This window comes from Haliotis rufescens, unplaced genomic scaffold (genome assembly GCF_023055435.1).
Source record: "Haliotis rufescens isolate VD_foot unplaced genomic scaffold, xgHalRufe1.0.p SCAF_18, whole genome shotgun sequence".
Lineage (NCBI taxonomy): Eukaryota > Metazoa > Mollusca > Gastropoda > Lepetellida > Haliotidae > Haliotis > Haliotis rufescens.
The window spans coordinates 23,763,286-23,780,226 of NW_025963868.1; the positions used below are offsets into that span (position 1 = coordinate 23,763,286).

At 41.2% G+C, this 16,941-nt stretch overlaps 1 protein-coding gene across 2 annotated transcripts in view; it reads right to left on the reverse strand.

The window, feature by feature from the left end:
• Nucleotides 1-1,305: 1,305 nt before the first annotated feature.
• LOC124132903 (nuclear receptor subfamily 1 group D member 2-like) overlaps nt 1,306-16,941 on the reverse strand; it is a 71,739-nt gene continuing 56,103 nt past the window's right edge. For both annotated transcript variants that reach the window (XM_046497063.2, XM_046497064.2), the window contains exons 5-8: nt 10,472-10,731; nt 7,901-8,129; nt 5,567-5,791; nt 1,306-2,217 (exon numbers count right to left, since the gene is read on the reverse strand). In XM_046497063.2, coding sequence (XP_046353019.1) covers nt 1,979-2,217; nt 5,567-5,791; nt 7,901-8,129; nt 10,472-10,731 — 953 coding nt within the window. In that variant the 3' untranslated portion in view covers nt 1,306-1,978. The remainder of the gene's footprint in view (nt 2,218-5,566; nt 5,792-7,900; nt 8,130-10,471; nt 10,732-16,941) is intronic.

Below are 16,941 nucleotides of genomic sequence, written 5' to 3' on the forward strand. Positions count from 1 at the left end.
GGACGCTATTCCACAAGACCACGGAGGCGGTCGGTCCACAGGAGAGGCTTAGAAGTAATAGCCACTGGTGGCGCTACGATCGAGCCCAGTCATTCAAGCCTAGTTCTGCAAGGTGGAAACTGGACCTTTAAAGTCTCTCGCCTCGGGAAGATGCCATTCAGAGGAATAATATGTCCTGCGATTCAAGCTATTGTAACGTTTTATACTCTCAAATACAATAATCCTCTGGCTTCCACCGGTCTCATGGATTTAATACGCCATGTTTTCTTTTCGAAGCCGTACAAGTATCGGATGATCCTGGGTTCGAGTCCATCATCCTCCCTGGCAATGGCTTTGGTTTCTCCGGACCTTACACTTGACTTTCAAAGCGGCGAAAACCAGCTACTACACGCGATGATTGTTTAAAGAATGTCCCACCACAGTGAGGTGACACCCAAAGTTGGATTTGAAATACTTCGTCAAGCAGCATCAAATCCTATAAATGATGAATTTACCGTTGTGGATAGCACTTAAAATGACATGAACCATGAGTGAGTGAGTTGAGTTTAACGCCACTTTTGACAATATTCCAGTTATATCACGGCGTGTCGGCTTAATGTGGGAGGAAAGCCCGAAGTGATTCAGGTCTCAGACGTTTACCACTTCGGTGAGACCCACGAGCACGGGCATGGTGCTGACACATCTAGAAACATTATCGGGGCGAACCGGGATTCGAACCCACAATCATAGGTTTCTTGCAAAGGGACGCAACTCTGCACAGCTAATCGCGGCGCCTTAGACGACTATTCTAGCAATAACAGTAACATCAGACCTAATGGATTATACCAAGGCAATATCTGGTAAGAAACACTCATGAAAACATTGTTTCCAGTAACCTTACATTGCTATCATTAAACTTGCGACTCAGATTCTGTACCTATTCGTCAAGAAATGTAGCTCAACAAAACTTACATATTTTAAAAGAAATTCCCTGTTTTACCAATCTACTTACACATGTCTGTCGTGCTCCCTGAAAACCAATATTATTCCTTTTTCCTAAACAAACAATAAATCACAGGAAATATCTCCTAACCTGGAGAAATGAGCAGATGATCATATAATACACATAACATATGAAATATAACTACTGGGTTGATCGTTATACATTATAAGGGGAACGCTATTTTTCAGGGCATTATCATTTGCAGAAGCCTGAGGTCTCCCATCTGCCCGACGAAGGAGGGTAGTTGAAAAGACCGAGGGCTTCTGCAAATGATAATGCTCTGAAAAATAGCGTTGCCGTTATTATAGCTAAAATGGATAGAATTTGTTATCACATAAAATAAACAGTATCGGTTTTGAAACATTTTGTGCAAACAACACGAATTTCACTGACCCACTTTTACAAAAATGGAATCGTCATAAAACAAACCAGATGACGTCACTATTGAGCGTGACGTCACCTTTCCTAACCCTATAACGTCACTTAACAACCGGCGTGATATCGGCCCGTCGTCAAGCAATATGAGGGCATTATCAAGTTACAGTGGTCCGCTCATCTCTGGGTAAATTCTATCCATTTTAGCTATAATAAATACCAGAATATAGAAAATAATCAGTGTTAATTATCTGCCGAAACAGGCACCCGTAAAAGACAAAATAGCGGGGAAAATTATATGAATGGATGATTGAAAATCAGTGATGACACTGGTTTTCGCGAAAAGGGTTCGCCTGAATTACAGTATTGTTATTTTTATTGTGATTGAAGCCACTGAAGGGATCCATTGTTCCGTTCCGGAATATCTTAATGTTAAAACCTAACGAATCGTCTGCACATATATATTGTCTTTATAGTCACACACGTCCGATGCGAAGACGATATATTCAACTTCGTAATGAATCACTTCACAATTTTCCACAAAAGACACCTTCTTCGCTTCACTGTCACTGAAGTAGGCCTTTGTAGAAACGTATTAACGTCACTGCTAACGAATTAGCGTTACGTTGCTAACATGTCCAGTAACAGGGGACTCTGTTGCACGGCGGGCCACAAGTACAAACTTTTAGCTATTTTGTTGTTCCACTCTGTAAGGTTTCTGACGGCTGTGAGACGATCTATGATCTTGGCGAATCTTATCATCGGTTTCGAATGGTGTTTCTGGAGAAGGAGTATCAGACATTTGATGACTTTCCATTGGATTTCCTCCACCTTGTCAGGCTGTGCTAGGTCACATCGATCTGCAATTGAAAATATTTACATGATGAGTGAGTGAGTATGGTTTTACGCCGCTTTTAGCAATATTCCAGCAATATCACGGCGGGGGACATCAGAAATGGGCTTCACGAATTGTACCCATGTCAGGAACCGAACTCGGGTCTTCGGCGTTACGAGCAAACGCTTTAATCACTAGGCTACCCGACCGCCCCTTTACATGAAGAGAACGTACAATGTACGTACGTTCATAACAATCCCTGTGAATTCCTGAGCATTCTTGTCGTAATGAAACATTACAGAATGAAATACATAACAAACGTTATACTTTTGAAATCAACTGGTGTTATTACTGGTTTGGAACACGTCTTCAGCAACCCCTGCTTTTCGTAAAAGCCGACTATGCTTGTCCTAAGAGGCGACGAACGGGATCGGGTGATGGGGCTCGCTTACTTGGTTGATGCATGTCATCGTATCCCAATTGCGTCGGTCGATGCTCATGATATCAATCACTGGATTGTCTGGTCCAGACTTGATTATTTACAGACCGCCGTCATATAGCTTTGTTTGTAGTTATTATAGCTAAAATGGATAGAATTTACCCAGAGATGAGCGGGCCACTGTAACTTGATAATGCCCTCATATCGCTTGACGACGGGCCGTTATCACGCCGGTTGTTAAGTGACGTTATAGGGTTAGGAAAGGTGACGTCACGCTCAATAGTGACGTCATCTGGTTTGTTTGTCATCTTTGTTTGTACAACAAACAAACTGATTGTTTCAATTCACGATGCAGAAACCCACCTTTATTCATTGATATAACATTAAAGGGCGAGGATGTGCTGAATGTTTTGCATAAAATATATTATACTCGGTATTTGGAGAAATTATATTTTAATAATTCTTCTCAGAACAATTTGCGAAATATTGATGTTGAATGAGTTTGTTGGCGGCGCTGACAAAAGAATACAAACTACCAAGTCATATTCCACAGTCACCATTCCATAGTAATTTGTGAATCCAGTAACTTCATGTGAACAGACACCAAGAGCTGTTGTTTTCTTATTGACAGTGATGCCAGATACTGGTGCAATCTCATTAAAATCAGATCTCAGTTCTCGCTGTTCTTTTGTTCAGGTTTCAAATTTGTAAGCGAGAATTTGTCAAAATATGTTTCGAAGCGTTGTCGCCAAATTGAAAATATGTCGTAAAACACGAGAAAGCTGCCTTCTGATTGGCTAATGTCGACTTCTTGTCAGTCATTCCATTGGTCGGTCAGGGTTCGCGAAAGGTCGGTCTGACGTGACCCGTTATGGGATGTCCTTAGATCTTTGTTTAGCGATAGCGAGAACTTGGATCTGATTTTAATGAGATTGGATACTGGTGGTATTTAGACAAATAGTTTTTCAAAATGACTTCCTCATCAGCTTTCCACATATTTTGATTTACCTTACTTTGTTTCTTATAAGGGTGGGGTAAAAGGTAAATGAAGTACAGTAAACTACGTTTATAACGAACACGCTTGCAGCGAGCTGACCGATATAACGAACTTATTATTAAGTCCCTGCCATTTGTTGTATATATGCTGTATATATATATTTATAACGAACTACGGTTATTACGAACTAATATAAGAGGTCCCTTTGAGTTCGTTATAACCGTAGTTTACTGAATATAGTAATTCATTTCAATAAAATTAATGAATATGAGATTGTCGAGTTTAGTGAGTGAGTGAGAATAGTTTTACGCCGCAATATGACGGCGGTGGTCACCAGAAATGGGCTTCACACATTGTATCGAACCCGGGTCTTCGGCGTGTCTAGTGAACGCTTTCAGGACCAGGCTACTCCACCGCCCCAATTGCCTTTTGAACTAGTGTAACCTGACACTTTCACAAAAGCCAATCAAGATTATTGAACAGTTGGCTTTGAGGGGAGGGTGGGTGTCCCTAGTTATCCTTTGCATATCCTATCACAAAAAACCCACCATATGCCCCCCAAATAAATACTTAAAAATATATAGGGTTGCTCAAGTGGAGGTAAATTCTGGCAAGTACAGTAAGCATATACGAAACAAATTTGGATTTTCAACTGGTTACTAACATCCTCTCTCCAGCAAATGCCTTGACAACATAATAAAACTTTTTTCAAAATTGAAACTTAATTTCGTTATAAAGACAAATCTTGTGAAAACAATGTTTTTTTATATCTTATATGAGCCGCTGTGGCGGCCTCTTTGTACTGTTTGACTTTATTGTAGCTAGGGGTACGCGGAGCTTGTGAAAATGACACTGATATGTTTAGTAGATTTGGAGAAGGAGATTTGTGTTTCAGGGCTGACACATTAGCTCACGTTAACACTATCAGTGAGTGAGTATGGGTTTAAGCCGCTTTTAGCAAATTTCCAGCAATATCACGGCGGGGGACACAAGAATTGAGTTTCACACATTGTACCCATGTGGGGAATCGAACCCGGGTTTTCGGCGTGACGAGCGAACGCTTTAACCACTAGGCTACCCCACCTCCCCTAACAATATCAAGATGTGCTAAAATAGTGCAACGGCACTGTTGCACATCTGGGTAGTTCAACGGTAATTAGGTATTCCAGGCGTATATACCCTGCGGTATTTGTCATGCCAGAGTGACATGCTTCATTAAGAAATGAACGACAAATTGGAGCTGCTTATTCCCTCTTCAGTGTTTTATTGTACGATAAACAACGACCATATTAGATATCAACATTATGTCCAGCCTCAATAAGGATGTTAATAAATAATACAACTTTAAAGATATTTACCCGTATTCAAATAATGATACTCCCTAAATACAATCCGACCTCAGCAATGTCGGAAAGTCTATTTTATGAATAGGGGGGATAAGTTTGGTATTTTCCGGATATTGTCACAATTTTCACGTCGATTATCTCAGCGACCATAAATAAATTACATAGTCGCTGATTGTCTGTACCTTATCTCAAAATACCGAGTGTCTATCTCTCCCACTTTTGGACCATTGCGTTTATCTAATTTGTCCAGCTACATCGATGGGGAACAACCCATCAAAACTAACATCGTCCAATTTACGACATCATCAGGTTGCGATTACGACGTCATCAGGTTGCGATTACGTCGTCATCAAGGTTGCGATTACGTCGTCATCAGGTTGCGATAACGACGTCATCAGGTTGCGAAGGCATGTTCGAATCTCGAAATGACGTCATGATAGAACAATGTTTTATCGTGAAATAAACCACGCTTCGTTCTTTGCGATTTTTCGCGTGGCTATCTAATTTTCACCAATCACATTCCACCATGATAATAATGGAAAAGTTTAATACTGTTTACACGAAATAAAAAAAGAACATGTGCTGGACTTACCAGTGAATAGAATACACATTGTCTTGATCACCACGCACTCTTCTACACTGAGTTTCAGAACTTTCAGCGAATCAGCAAAGTTAAAAGCTTCAAGCATGAAGTCTTCATCCCATATCTTACATATTTCATGAAGATGTAGGCACTTGCCCGACGATGTACTCAACACCTTCAGTTTACTGTTGTAGCCCCGGAAGCTGCCCAGAAAGAAAAACTCGAACCTCGCACCTAAAATAAGAACAAAATAGATAAGTAAGTCAATCGCGTTAAAGAATATATTAAGTTAAATAGAGCTCAGAGAGACAATTCAGACGAATTTCGATTTTCAGCTTTTAAAACCGTCAACTTATTGGGATAGCCTGCGAAAATAGTCCATTTCTTCAATACATGTTGGACAAACGTTTCGATCCACGACTCACTCTTTACACACAACATTGTACATATTAAAGATTCTGAAGATCACCTGCATTTCTCTGGAATAGTTGCAACAAAAAGGTTCAAAGGAAGAGAATTTATGGATGTCAACTTCTTTATTATGACGACCGTGACCAGGGCACCTATCTGCCTTGTGCTTGGGACTTATTGCTTTGATCTTTGTGTTAATTATCTGCCTCCTTTTCCCTTATTGCTATTTCCATTCTTTACCTATCAGTGCTAATTACCCCCGGCCTCCCGTTTGCCCGTTGTTCATTTTCCATTACTAATCAATGATAATTTGAGGGCTGCCTTCTATTTGTCCATAACCATCAGCGCTATTTACTTTAAGTGTTGGCTTCTGTTGTCTGTTGCTAATCACTCATCGGCGGCAATCGTCTGTTGGCTTCCCTTGTGAGTTTCCACCTTTTGTTATCTTATTATTCTTGTTGCCCTTACATGTACATATATATGCTCTCTGCCTCATATAGTTCGTATTCTTAATCAAAACAGAACTAATAAAACGCATCTAAAAACACAATAACCTATATAAACAAACAAACATCCACCATACCCAGCTCCCTTAGTTCTCCTCCCCAAACCCATCGGCATCTATTCCAAATCCCAAAATTCCCAAATTCTATATAAGCAACCCCTAAAGCCCCCTCTTGGGTTGCACACACCACTTTCGCCCCTTTCGGAAACACATTAAATGGCCTGGCCGGGCCCGTGTGCGAAATACGCATCAGTCGGAAAGCGCACGTTAAATCTCCAAAGTAAGTAAGTAAGCATATAGTTCATTCACCTGATCAAGGAGTAAGCATGTACTCCGAAACGTTGTGTTTCGTCATAATAAAGAAGTTGACATCCATAAATCTCTTCCTTATGTGTATCACTTGTAAATGCCATTCAAAGACTTGAAAAGGTTCAAAGATCATTCATACCACTGATCATCATCCCAGCTCAAAAGTTCTTGTCACATACCGTATTCGACGTAATAAGTGCCCACGGCGATATTTTCTAATATATTGGCTGGTGAACAATCCATATTGGCACCTCTTCCGATCGATCAATGTACACAAGACTTATTTATTCGTGTATAATACACACACGTGTGTTATATGCACCCATAATTACGGGCAATTCAATTCTGGAAAAATATGCTTGTCGTGTATATTACGCACAGACTTTTCTTTTGTGTCATTCAGGCTGTCAGCATAAACCACGAAATTTACAATCTTTCAACTCCGGGTTTTTTTCACCAAAATTCTTATAAGAGCCCCCAATTTCTAATTTTAAGAGCGCCCTGGGCGCTTATTACGCCGAATACGGTATAACAGTTACTGACACAATCAGCAGATAAATAAGACATCTGAACAATTACACTAACTATTTGCATGAAACCTTAAAGAAGTATCACAGAATGGTTAAGAGAGATAACTGACAAAACTCCCCCCTCCCTCTTACATAAGAAGCCATACTTTATAAGCGAAATAAGCATAGTAAATAAGAGACAATATTTAGGCTGCAGAATATATGAGAGATGTTGTAAACGAAGTGATTGAACCAAACTGTCCTGGGGTAGAAAAAATTACGTTTGAGACTAACATGATTTGTACTTTCGATCTTTAAGCATGTTTTAACCATGGCCTCCTTACAAAGTATATAATTAGAGTTAGGGTAATGGTTAGGTTAAGGGTTAAAACCTGATGAGAAATATATGTAACATGACATCCTTGCCATAGCCATTGTTGTTGTGGTAAACACCCACTCACTCACTCACTCACTCACTCACTTACCCACTCACTCACTCACTCACTCACTCACTCACTTACCCACTCACTCACTCACTCACTCACTTACCCACTCACTCACTCACTCACAAACTAGCTATGACAGAACCAATGCGCGTGTGAAACTTGCCTTTAATGAGATTTGCCTGATCATCTGAAGATAATACCGTGAACCCTGGAACCGCCTTCACGAAGCTGATATACCGCCGTATCCCTGCCTCCATGGACGCAGCAAAAGCCCTCATCATATCCTGGCGGTTATCGATATCTATCCCAGTTGACTGGTAAATCTCATCGTACTGCTCACGAGGCAAGGTAGTCATTGGTCCAAACATGTCCACCTTTAACTTGTATTGCTCCTACAACCATCATTCAAACAGCAAAGGTTAAGGTATCTGCATCAATAAATCACTTTCATACAGTTGCAATGGTTGTCATAACAACGTACGTTCGATTGTCTCAAGGCAATTAATAAAGACAAACCATGGTTTTGTGTCTCCAATTTAAATTCATCGGCGTAAGATCAGGTGGTCATGCTCTGAGACTTGGCAGAGTGTTTGTCAGCGTGTCCCGATCTCCTGGATGGCTTCTCGTGTTTTCAGTCACGGGTTTACCTGACCAAAACTCGACAGCTTACTTTACATACGGCCGTTATATTGGCAATGATATCAGTATCTCTTGATTTTAGACGCGGGACAACGCGGGATACTTAAAAAAAAAGAAAACTCCAGATCTTGCATCGATGTTTTCTACAATTATGGACGAAAATACAGAGCTGCCCTACGGTTTATATCTCCTGTGGATGTAGATGTGAAATAAGGAAGCTGGAATTTTGCCGACTCACTCACCTATTCATAATGAAACGTAGTGTGGGTTTTGTTTTACGCCGCTTTTAGCAATATTCCAGCAATATCACGGGAATCGAACCCGGGTCTTCAGCGTGACGAGCGAACGCTTTAACCACTAGGCTACCCGACCACCCTAATGAAACGTAATATTTCATATGAACTGATATTGCCATACAATGACATACTGATTTCACCACACTAGGAGACGCTTGGAAATATTGCATATTTATAATATGTGTACAGTAAAATGCTTCATATTTACAAAAGGGGCACGGGTGGCCCAGTCGTCTAAGGCGCAGCGATTCGCTGTGCAGAGTTGCGTCCCTCGGGCACGCCAGAAACCTATGATTGTGGGTTCGAATCCAGATTCGCCCCGATTATGTTTCTAGGTTTGTCAGCACCATACCCGTGCTCGTGGGTTTCACCGAAGTGGTAAACGTCTGAGACCTGCACCACTTCGGGCTTTCCTCCCACATTAAGCTGACACGCCGCGATATAACTTGAATACTGTTAAAAGCGGCGTTAAACCCAACTCACTCACTCACTCACTCACTCATATTTACAAAATAGGCTTGATATAAATGTCATAGACTCAGAGGTACTATTTCGTTGCATTTTTTCTTTCCATCAGTACATGTGCTTTCAATTCAAGTTATTCTTTAAATTAATGACTTATCTCATTTGTACCTCTGTTTTATATACAATATATGACAGTACTTTAACAATCGGATTTTAGTAAGTACAGCAGAGCTTTACAACAAAATAAGAACATAATGAAGCCAACTGTTTTATGGATGATAATTCTTTGATCATCCACAAATAGCCCCCTGCTTATACAGTTGTCAAAAATGAAGCTAGCTTGTTTTCATAATCTGATTTATGGTATTTCCAGTACTTTATTCTACACACATCACGTCTCAGTATATATCATTTTATCTCCTTTCAAGCTTTATTCCTTGTATTTTTGGACAGATTTATTACCAAATACATGTTTAATGCAATATCTTTAGAAAAAAACGTATAATTCACCTTGTGCCGTTCCCCAGATCTTACATATTTAGTTCACCTGACTGAAATTAAATGAGCTTTTGTCATCGTATGTTTCCGTCGCCTGTCGTCTGTCGTACGTCGCAAACGTTTTCTCCTCAGAAAGACCTTGACTTTGGATTTTTGATAATCTAATACTAGTGTTACATAAACCTTTGTGATAATCTCGCTGTTGTACTGTCCGTTGTCGTTTGTATGCTCTTAATTGGTAAATGGTCTGGTCACAATGTGGCTGAAAAACTGCTGATGTGACTGAAGTTGAACCCACTCAATGACTCTATTTACTACCAGAATATTGCTGATCTTTTTTCTAGGCTCTTGCTGGGCACAGAAGTGACAAAATAAGACACAGACGGAAGAACGGCCATGATTATTATCGCATAAGTCATATTCTATATTACTACATCAGTGAAGATCCGGGGTAGAATACATGCTTGCCGTAAAAAAGCGACTATGCTTGTAGCAAAGGGCGACTAACGAAATCGGGTGGTCAGGCTCGCTGACTTGGTTGATGCATGTCATCGTATCCCAATTGCGTGGATCGATGCTTATGATGTCAATCACTAGATTGTCTGGTCCAGACTCGATTATTTACAGACCGCCGTCATATAGCTGGAGTATTGCGGCGTCACACAACAAACGAACAGAACAAAAGAGCTATATTATTAAAATAAATATTTGAGACAAAATGGCGGAATCGCGGGTTTGCTGACAGAACATGAGACTATAGAACGATATAGTGGTATGACGAAAAATGACAACGTAATTTACATTTATTTGCACCAATTTTTTGCGATTCTACTTACGTAATATGTTTGCTGATCTTTCTCGAGAGTGTCCTCGGATATATTCAATGTGGACTGCACATATTTTTTGTGCGCGTCTAGTATTGTCGTCATAAGGGTCTCGGTCTCCGTGACGTCCCCCGATAGTCGCCATGGTGCCGGGTGAGTGGAGACCGGTACCACTGTGTCTTCATATTCTGATGCTGTGCCATCTCGAATTTTCTGGATCTCTAAAATATCTTGTGTTCTCTTTTTGTGTGTGTATCGACCCGTTTTGATGGCTGCAAAAGACAGTTAATAATATAGTCTCAAGCCTTTTTTTACGCCAGACTTGTTTTACAGCTATGTTATTGCGACATCGAAATAATAGACTCTGGACCAGAACAAAATACTGAATCAATATTTGATTTGGATTGGTTGGTCAGGCTCGCTGACTTGGTTGATTCGTGTCATCGTATCCCAATTGAGTAGATTGATGCTCATGATGTTAATCACTGGATTGTCTGGTCCAAACTCCATTATTTACAAACGCCGTCATATAGCTTGGTTATTGCCGAGAGAGGCGTTAACAAACAAAGATAATCAGCAGTGTGCCATCAAGTTGCAATATTGTGGACACAACAGATATTAATCGTAATTACATCTTCCCTATCATTTCATCAGTTACCTTATTTCCGGTAGTATATACCGAAACAAGAGCAACCATACGCCCGGGACAACAAACAAACAAAAACAAACAAACAGGCTGAGAATATCCACATATCTACAAATTCATAGTTATTACTAATCGAATCAGTGTTTCTATGGTGGCCCAGTCGATTCGCTGTGCAGAGTTGCGTATCTTTGGCACGGCAAAACCTATGATTGTGGTTCGAATCCCGGTTCGCCCCGATTATGTTTCTAGGTTTGTCAGCACCATGCCCTTGCTCGTGGGTTTCACCAAAGTGGTAAACGTCTGAGACCTGCATCACTTCGGGCTTTCCTCCCACATTAAGCTGACACGCCATGATATAACTGGAATAATGTTAAAAGCGGCGTTAAACCCAACTCACTCACTCATCCGATACGCTTCAGCTTCAGTTTCAGCCTCTTAGGATAATGACCCCCATTTCCGGCCTGGCTGGACTTCGGATGACATACTCATCCGGTGACAGCCCACTGAACATCTCAGTCTGTAGGTAATCTGACAGCTAGACATCTAATAGTCACAGATACGGCCTTTGAAGCTGTCAGCGGTGACACAGATGCCAGCTAATGTCACCCAGAGGCCATCTGTGTGTTTTACTGCTGGCCAAGAGATTGTAACTGCAGCGTATCGGTTGATTTCCTCGCCCAAACTCAAAACACATGCATGCAAACAAGAGCTGCATTTTAAATTCCATATTATTCGTGCAGAGAAATGGTTCCGTAATAACTCTTTGTTTCAATGTGACATCTGTGAGCCAGCATTGTAAGGAACAAGGCAAAGCTAGGGACAAAGATCGCAGTATAAATATATGCGGAAACGTTGACGGATTCTCGTCCGCAAATGGGCACAGTGTGAATGATGACGGTGTTGGAGATTTAATGAGCGCTTCCGGAGGTGCCAATTTCGCACTCGGCAAAGCGTGTAGCTCGAGATCCTGCAGTGATGTTGCTGGAATATTGCTGAAATTAACCCGTGATTGTGTTTGTGTTTGTGTGTGTGTGTTTGTGTTTGTGTTTGTGTTTGTGTGTGTGTGTGTGTGTGTGTGTGTGTGTGTGTGTGTGTGTGTGTGTGTGTGTGTGTGTGTGTGTGTGTGTGTGTGTGTTTTCCTACCCTAATCTCAAAGGCAGATTGCTTCATTCTCGTCTTTGAATGCATTCCTATATTCCTGACACATATGAAAACTTAGTTATATTTCTGTTTCATACCAAACCACACCAATATGTCTGATACAAATCATATTCATATTTCAGTCCCATGTATGTTCACAATGAGGTATGTATTCAAATTATTATTTGTACTGAACTATTATGTGTGTCTTTATATCAATTTGTATTAAATATCAATATTCTATACTTTGCATAATGCAACTGACCCGTGAAGATCCGGGGTAGAATAGGTCTTCAGCAACCCACGCTTGCCGTAAGAGGCGACTATGCTTGTCGTAAAAGACGACTAACGGGATCGGGTGGTCAGGCTCGCTGACTTGGTTGATGCATGTCATCGATCCCAATTGCGTGGATCGATGCTCATGATATTAATCACTGGATTGTCTGGTCCAGACTCGATTATTTACAGACCGCCGTCATATAGCTGGAATATTGCTGAGTGCGGCGTAAAACAACAAACCAACCAACCAACCAACAATAATGTAACTATTGCCCCATTTGTCCTACCCAAAGGCAACGCAGACCCTATTCACCTGCCGATCCTGCCCAACGGGTCCTATACGTAGGTGTCCACGGGAAGTTCACCAGTATTTAATTATATGCCAGAACATTCCCCTCGCTGATGCAAGGGTGAAATTTAACTCATACTATTGTTTTAGAGAAGAATCTTATGCGCATCCGCTGAATATGTAAATCGCTACTTTAAATAGTTTCTGAAAGAATTAGATGTGAAGGGCTATATATGCCATTCTTTCTTTGTTAAGATCATGATTTAGTATCATTCATCTGATTCATAGTTCTTTATTCTTTTCCGGGACAATGTCATATTTAATGAATATTTATATCGTTAAATACACATTATGTAGTTTAACTGTCGGTCGGAAGAATAATCTATGACTTCCTTGAACAATCCCTGAACCTGACACAATAAAGACACATTACAACTGACAATCATGTGTAATATGTGTATCATGGCGAGATATATCCGAAATACTGATAAAAGCAGCGTAAATCCCAATTTACTCATTAACTCACTATAACTCTTGTGTCGTGTAGAAAGAGAATTCGACTGTCAAGATTACATGGTACTTTACGACTTCAACATGTGGGTATGGCTCAATGTGACCCTTTCAAGGACACGTGCATCGCCAATCATTTGGTATAGGGCAGTATAGAGCAGTTGTGTTCTTTGGAACATGGCATGAAAAGTCATTTGTGGTCATAGGGATATCAATAGGTTAATCAGCGAGTTCGGTTTTTACGCCGCTTTTAGCAATATTAGAGCAATATCACGACGGGGGACACCAGAAATGGGCGTCACACATTGTACCCATGTCGGGAATCGAACCCGGGTCTTCGGCGTGACGAGCGAACGCTTTAACCACAAGGCTACCCGACCACCCTGTATATCAATAGGGATAACGATTGAAGTGTTCGTAACTATTCCAATCCCCTCAATGGTAACTCTGATGAATGCCCCTGAGATTGATGGCACTACTAAGTGGAAGCCGGTCGATGGATTCATCACACAACACATCTTGCACGACATACAACCATTTTCTCAACAGCATCTGACAATTTAGCGTAAGTGACTTGCTACATGTTGGCAGCCACGCATCAGCGACTTCAGCCAAGAACCCCACTGAGGGCAGCGCAGCACAGCCCTATATTTCTAGAAAATATGGTGTCAAAGGTGGATACATTTTTTGTGAGGGTGGTGGTCCATTAACATTAACGCTTCACATAAATCTCTGCTACAAAAGCACCTGTTACTCCTAGATCTACAGCGACACCTGCTACTACTCTTTCTGGAGCCACACCTACGACTGCAACTATTACCACTACATCACTACATATTTACTACTACAACCTGCAACTGCCATTATATCGACAGTTACATGCCTACAGACACACCTACTTCTGTCACTATATAATACCGACAAAAAGTAAGGGAACTACGTTTACAATACCGTGGCGTTGCATCTGAACGCAACATCTAATCAAAATGTAATTTTATACAATACATAAATAGCACGTGTTGCACTTGCTCAAAGAAACCAAAATGTCGGCGCCTAAAGGGGAACTGGCAATTACTTATGCCCCAAAGGCAGTATCTCAAAGAACAAACGAAATGGCGAATTGGAGCGGGGGGGGGGGTCAATATCCCAGGTTGCTCAAATGTTTGGCAAATCAAAAAGGGTAATTTCTCGTCTGTCGGACACGTACCGTCACAGGGATGGATTTTAATGAAACCTGGGTGTGGAGGGACACCCAGACAAGATCGTCTCATTACACTACGAAATTGATTCACATCTGCTCCTGTCATCAACAGAGAATTCCATTCAATAAAAGAAAGGCGACTTTCAAAATCTACCGTTGACCATGATCAGTAAGGGGCGGTAGTGTCATGGTGTGGGGCGGTAGTGTCATGGTTTGGGGCGGTAGTGTCATGGTGTGGGGCGGTAGTGTCATGGTGTGGGGCGGTAGTGTCATGGTGTGGGGCGGTAGTGTCATGGTGTAGGGCGGTAGTGTCATGGTGTGGGGCGGTAGTGTCATGGTGTGGGGCGGTAGTGTCATGGTGTGGGGCGGTAGTGTCATGGTGTGGGGCGGTAGTGTCATGGTGTGGGGCGGTAGTGTCATGGTGTGGGGCGGTTCCACACATGGCAGGCGAACTGATTTGGTTATTGTGAATGAACATATGACTGGCCAGGGATATACTAGTAATGATGAAACGGTGCGTCCTGTCTTTGTACCATTCGCTAGAATTATCGTCAGACATTTTGAACTGCAAGATTACTAATACAGTCCACATCGTGTCCAGGTCGTCACCGATAATCTCCAGCGAGAAGGCCCGCTAAGTCCCCAGCTTGTGCCCAATAGAGCCTCTGCTGGATGTGTTCGCTGGAGATCCAGTACAAACAATGTGGCCCAGTTCGGGGTGGCTCTTCAGGCGGTATAGCGGGAAATACCAAGGCTTTAGCTGATGCAAGGAACACCCTCTATGAGCATCTATATGACACTTTAAACCTCGAACAATGCATATGTTTTGAGGCTGTGCAGATGACGAAGTAAAACTTGTGACGTTACTAGGTGGTTTGCCCCTTTTGTAGAGGATATGAGCCTTGACAGCTGGGCTGAATTCATATCTTCTGTATCACGAGATAAAAGGTACTGCAACCTGCGATCAACGATCTGTGTATAGACAGTATATTTCATACCAGGACCAAGACATGTAAATATTCAGTATTGCCAATTTCTCTGTATGACGTTCTTGTAAATGTGCTGTGTTAACATGATTCCAAATGTATATCACTCTCCGAAATTAATGGAGGAAATAAAGATCACCAATTCATTCATTCACACCTTCTACCACTACAACTATACCTAAAGCTTCATATCTACACATATACACCTACAACCACCATACCTAAAGCTACATATCTCAACACACAAACCTACTACCACCATACCTAAAGCTACATATGTACACACACAAACCTACTACCACCATACCTAAAGCTACATATCTCCACACACAAACCTACTACCACCATACCTAAAGCTACATATCTACACATATACACCTACTACCACCATACCTAAAGCTACATATCTACACATATACACCTACTACCACCATACCTAAAGCTACATATCTACACATATACACCTACTACCACCATACCTAAAGCTACATATCTACACACACACACCTACTACCACTATACCTAAAGCTACATATCTACACACACACTCCTACTACCACCATACCTAAAGCTACATATCTACACACATACACCTACTACCACCATACCTAAAGCTACATATCTACACACACACACCTACTACCACTATACCTAAAGCTACATATCTACACACACACTCCTACTACAACCATACCTAAAGCTACATATCTACACACATACACCTACTACCACCATACCTAAAGCTACATATCTACACACACACTCCTACTACCACCATACCTAAAGCTACATATCTACACACACACACCTACTACCACTATACCTAAAGCTACATATCTACACACATACACCTACTACCACCATACCTAAAGCTACATATCTACACACACACTCCTACTACAACCATACCTAAAGCTACATATCTACACACATACTCCTACTACCACCATACCTAAAGCTACATATCTACACACATACTCCTACTACAACCATACCTAAAGCTACATATCTACACACATACTCCTACTACCACCATACCTAAAGCTGCATATCTACACACATACTCCTACTACCACCATACCTAAAGCTACATATCTACACACATACACCTACTACCACCATACCTAAAGCTACATATCTACACATATACTCCTACTACCACCATACCTAAAGCTACATATCTACACACACACACCTACTACCACCATACCTAAAGCTACATATCTACACACATACACCTACTACAACCATACCTAAAGCTACATATCTACACACATACACCTACTACCACCATACCTAAAGCTACATATCTACACACACACACCTACTACCACTATACCTAAAGCTACATATCTACACACATACACCTACTACAACCATACCTAAAGCTACATATCTACACAGACACACACCTACTACCAACATACCTAA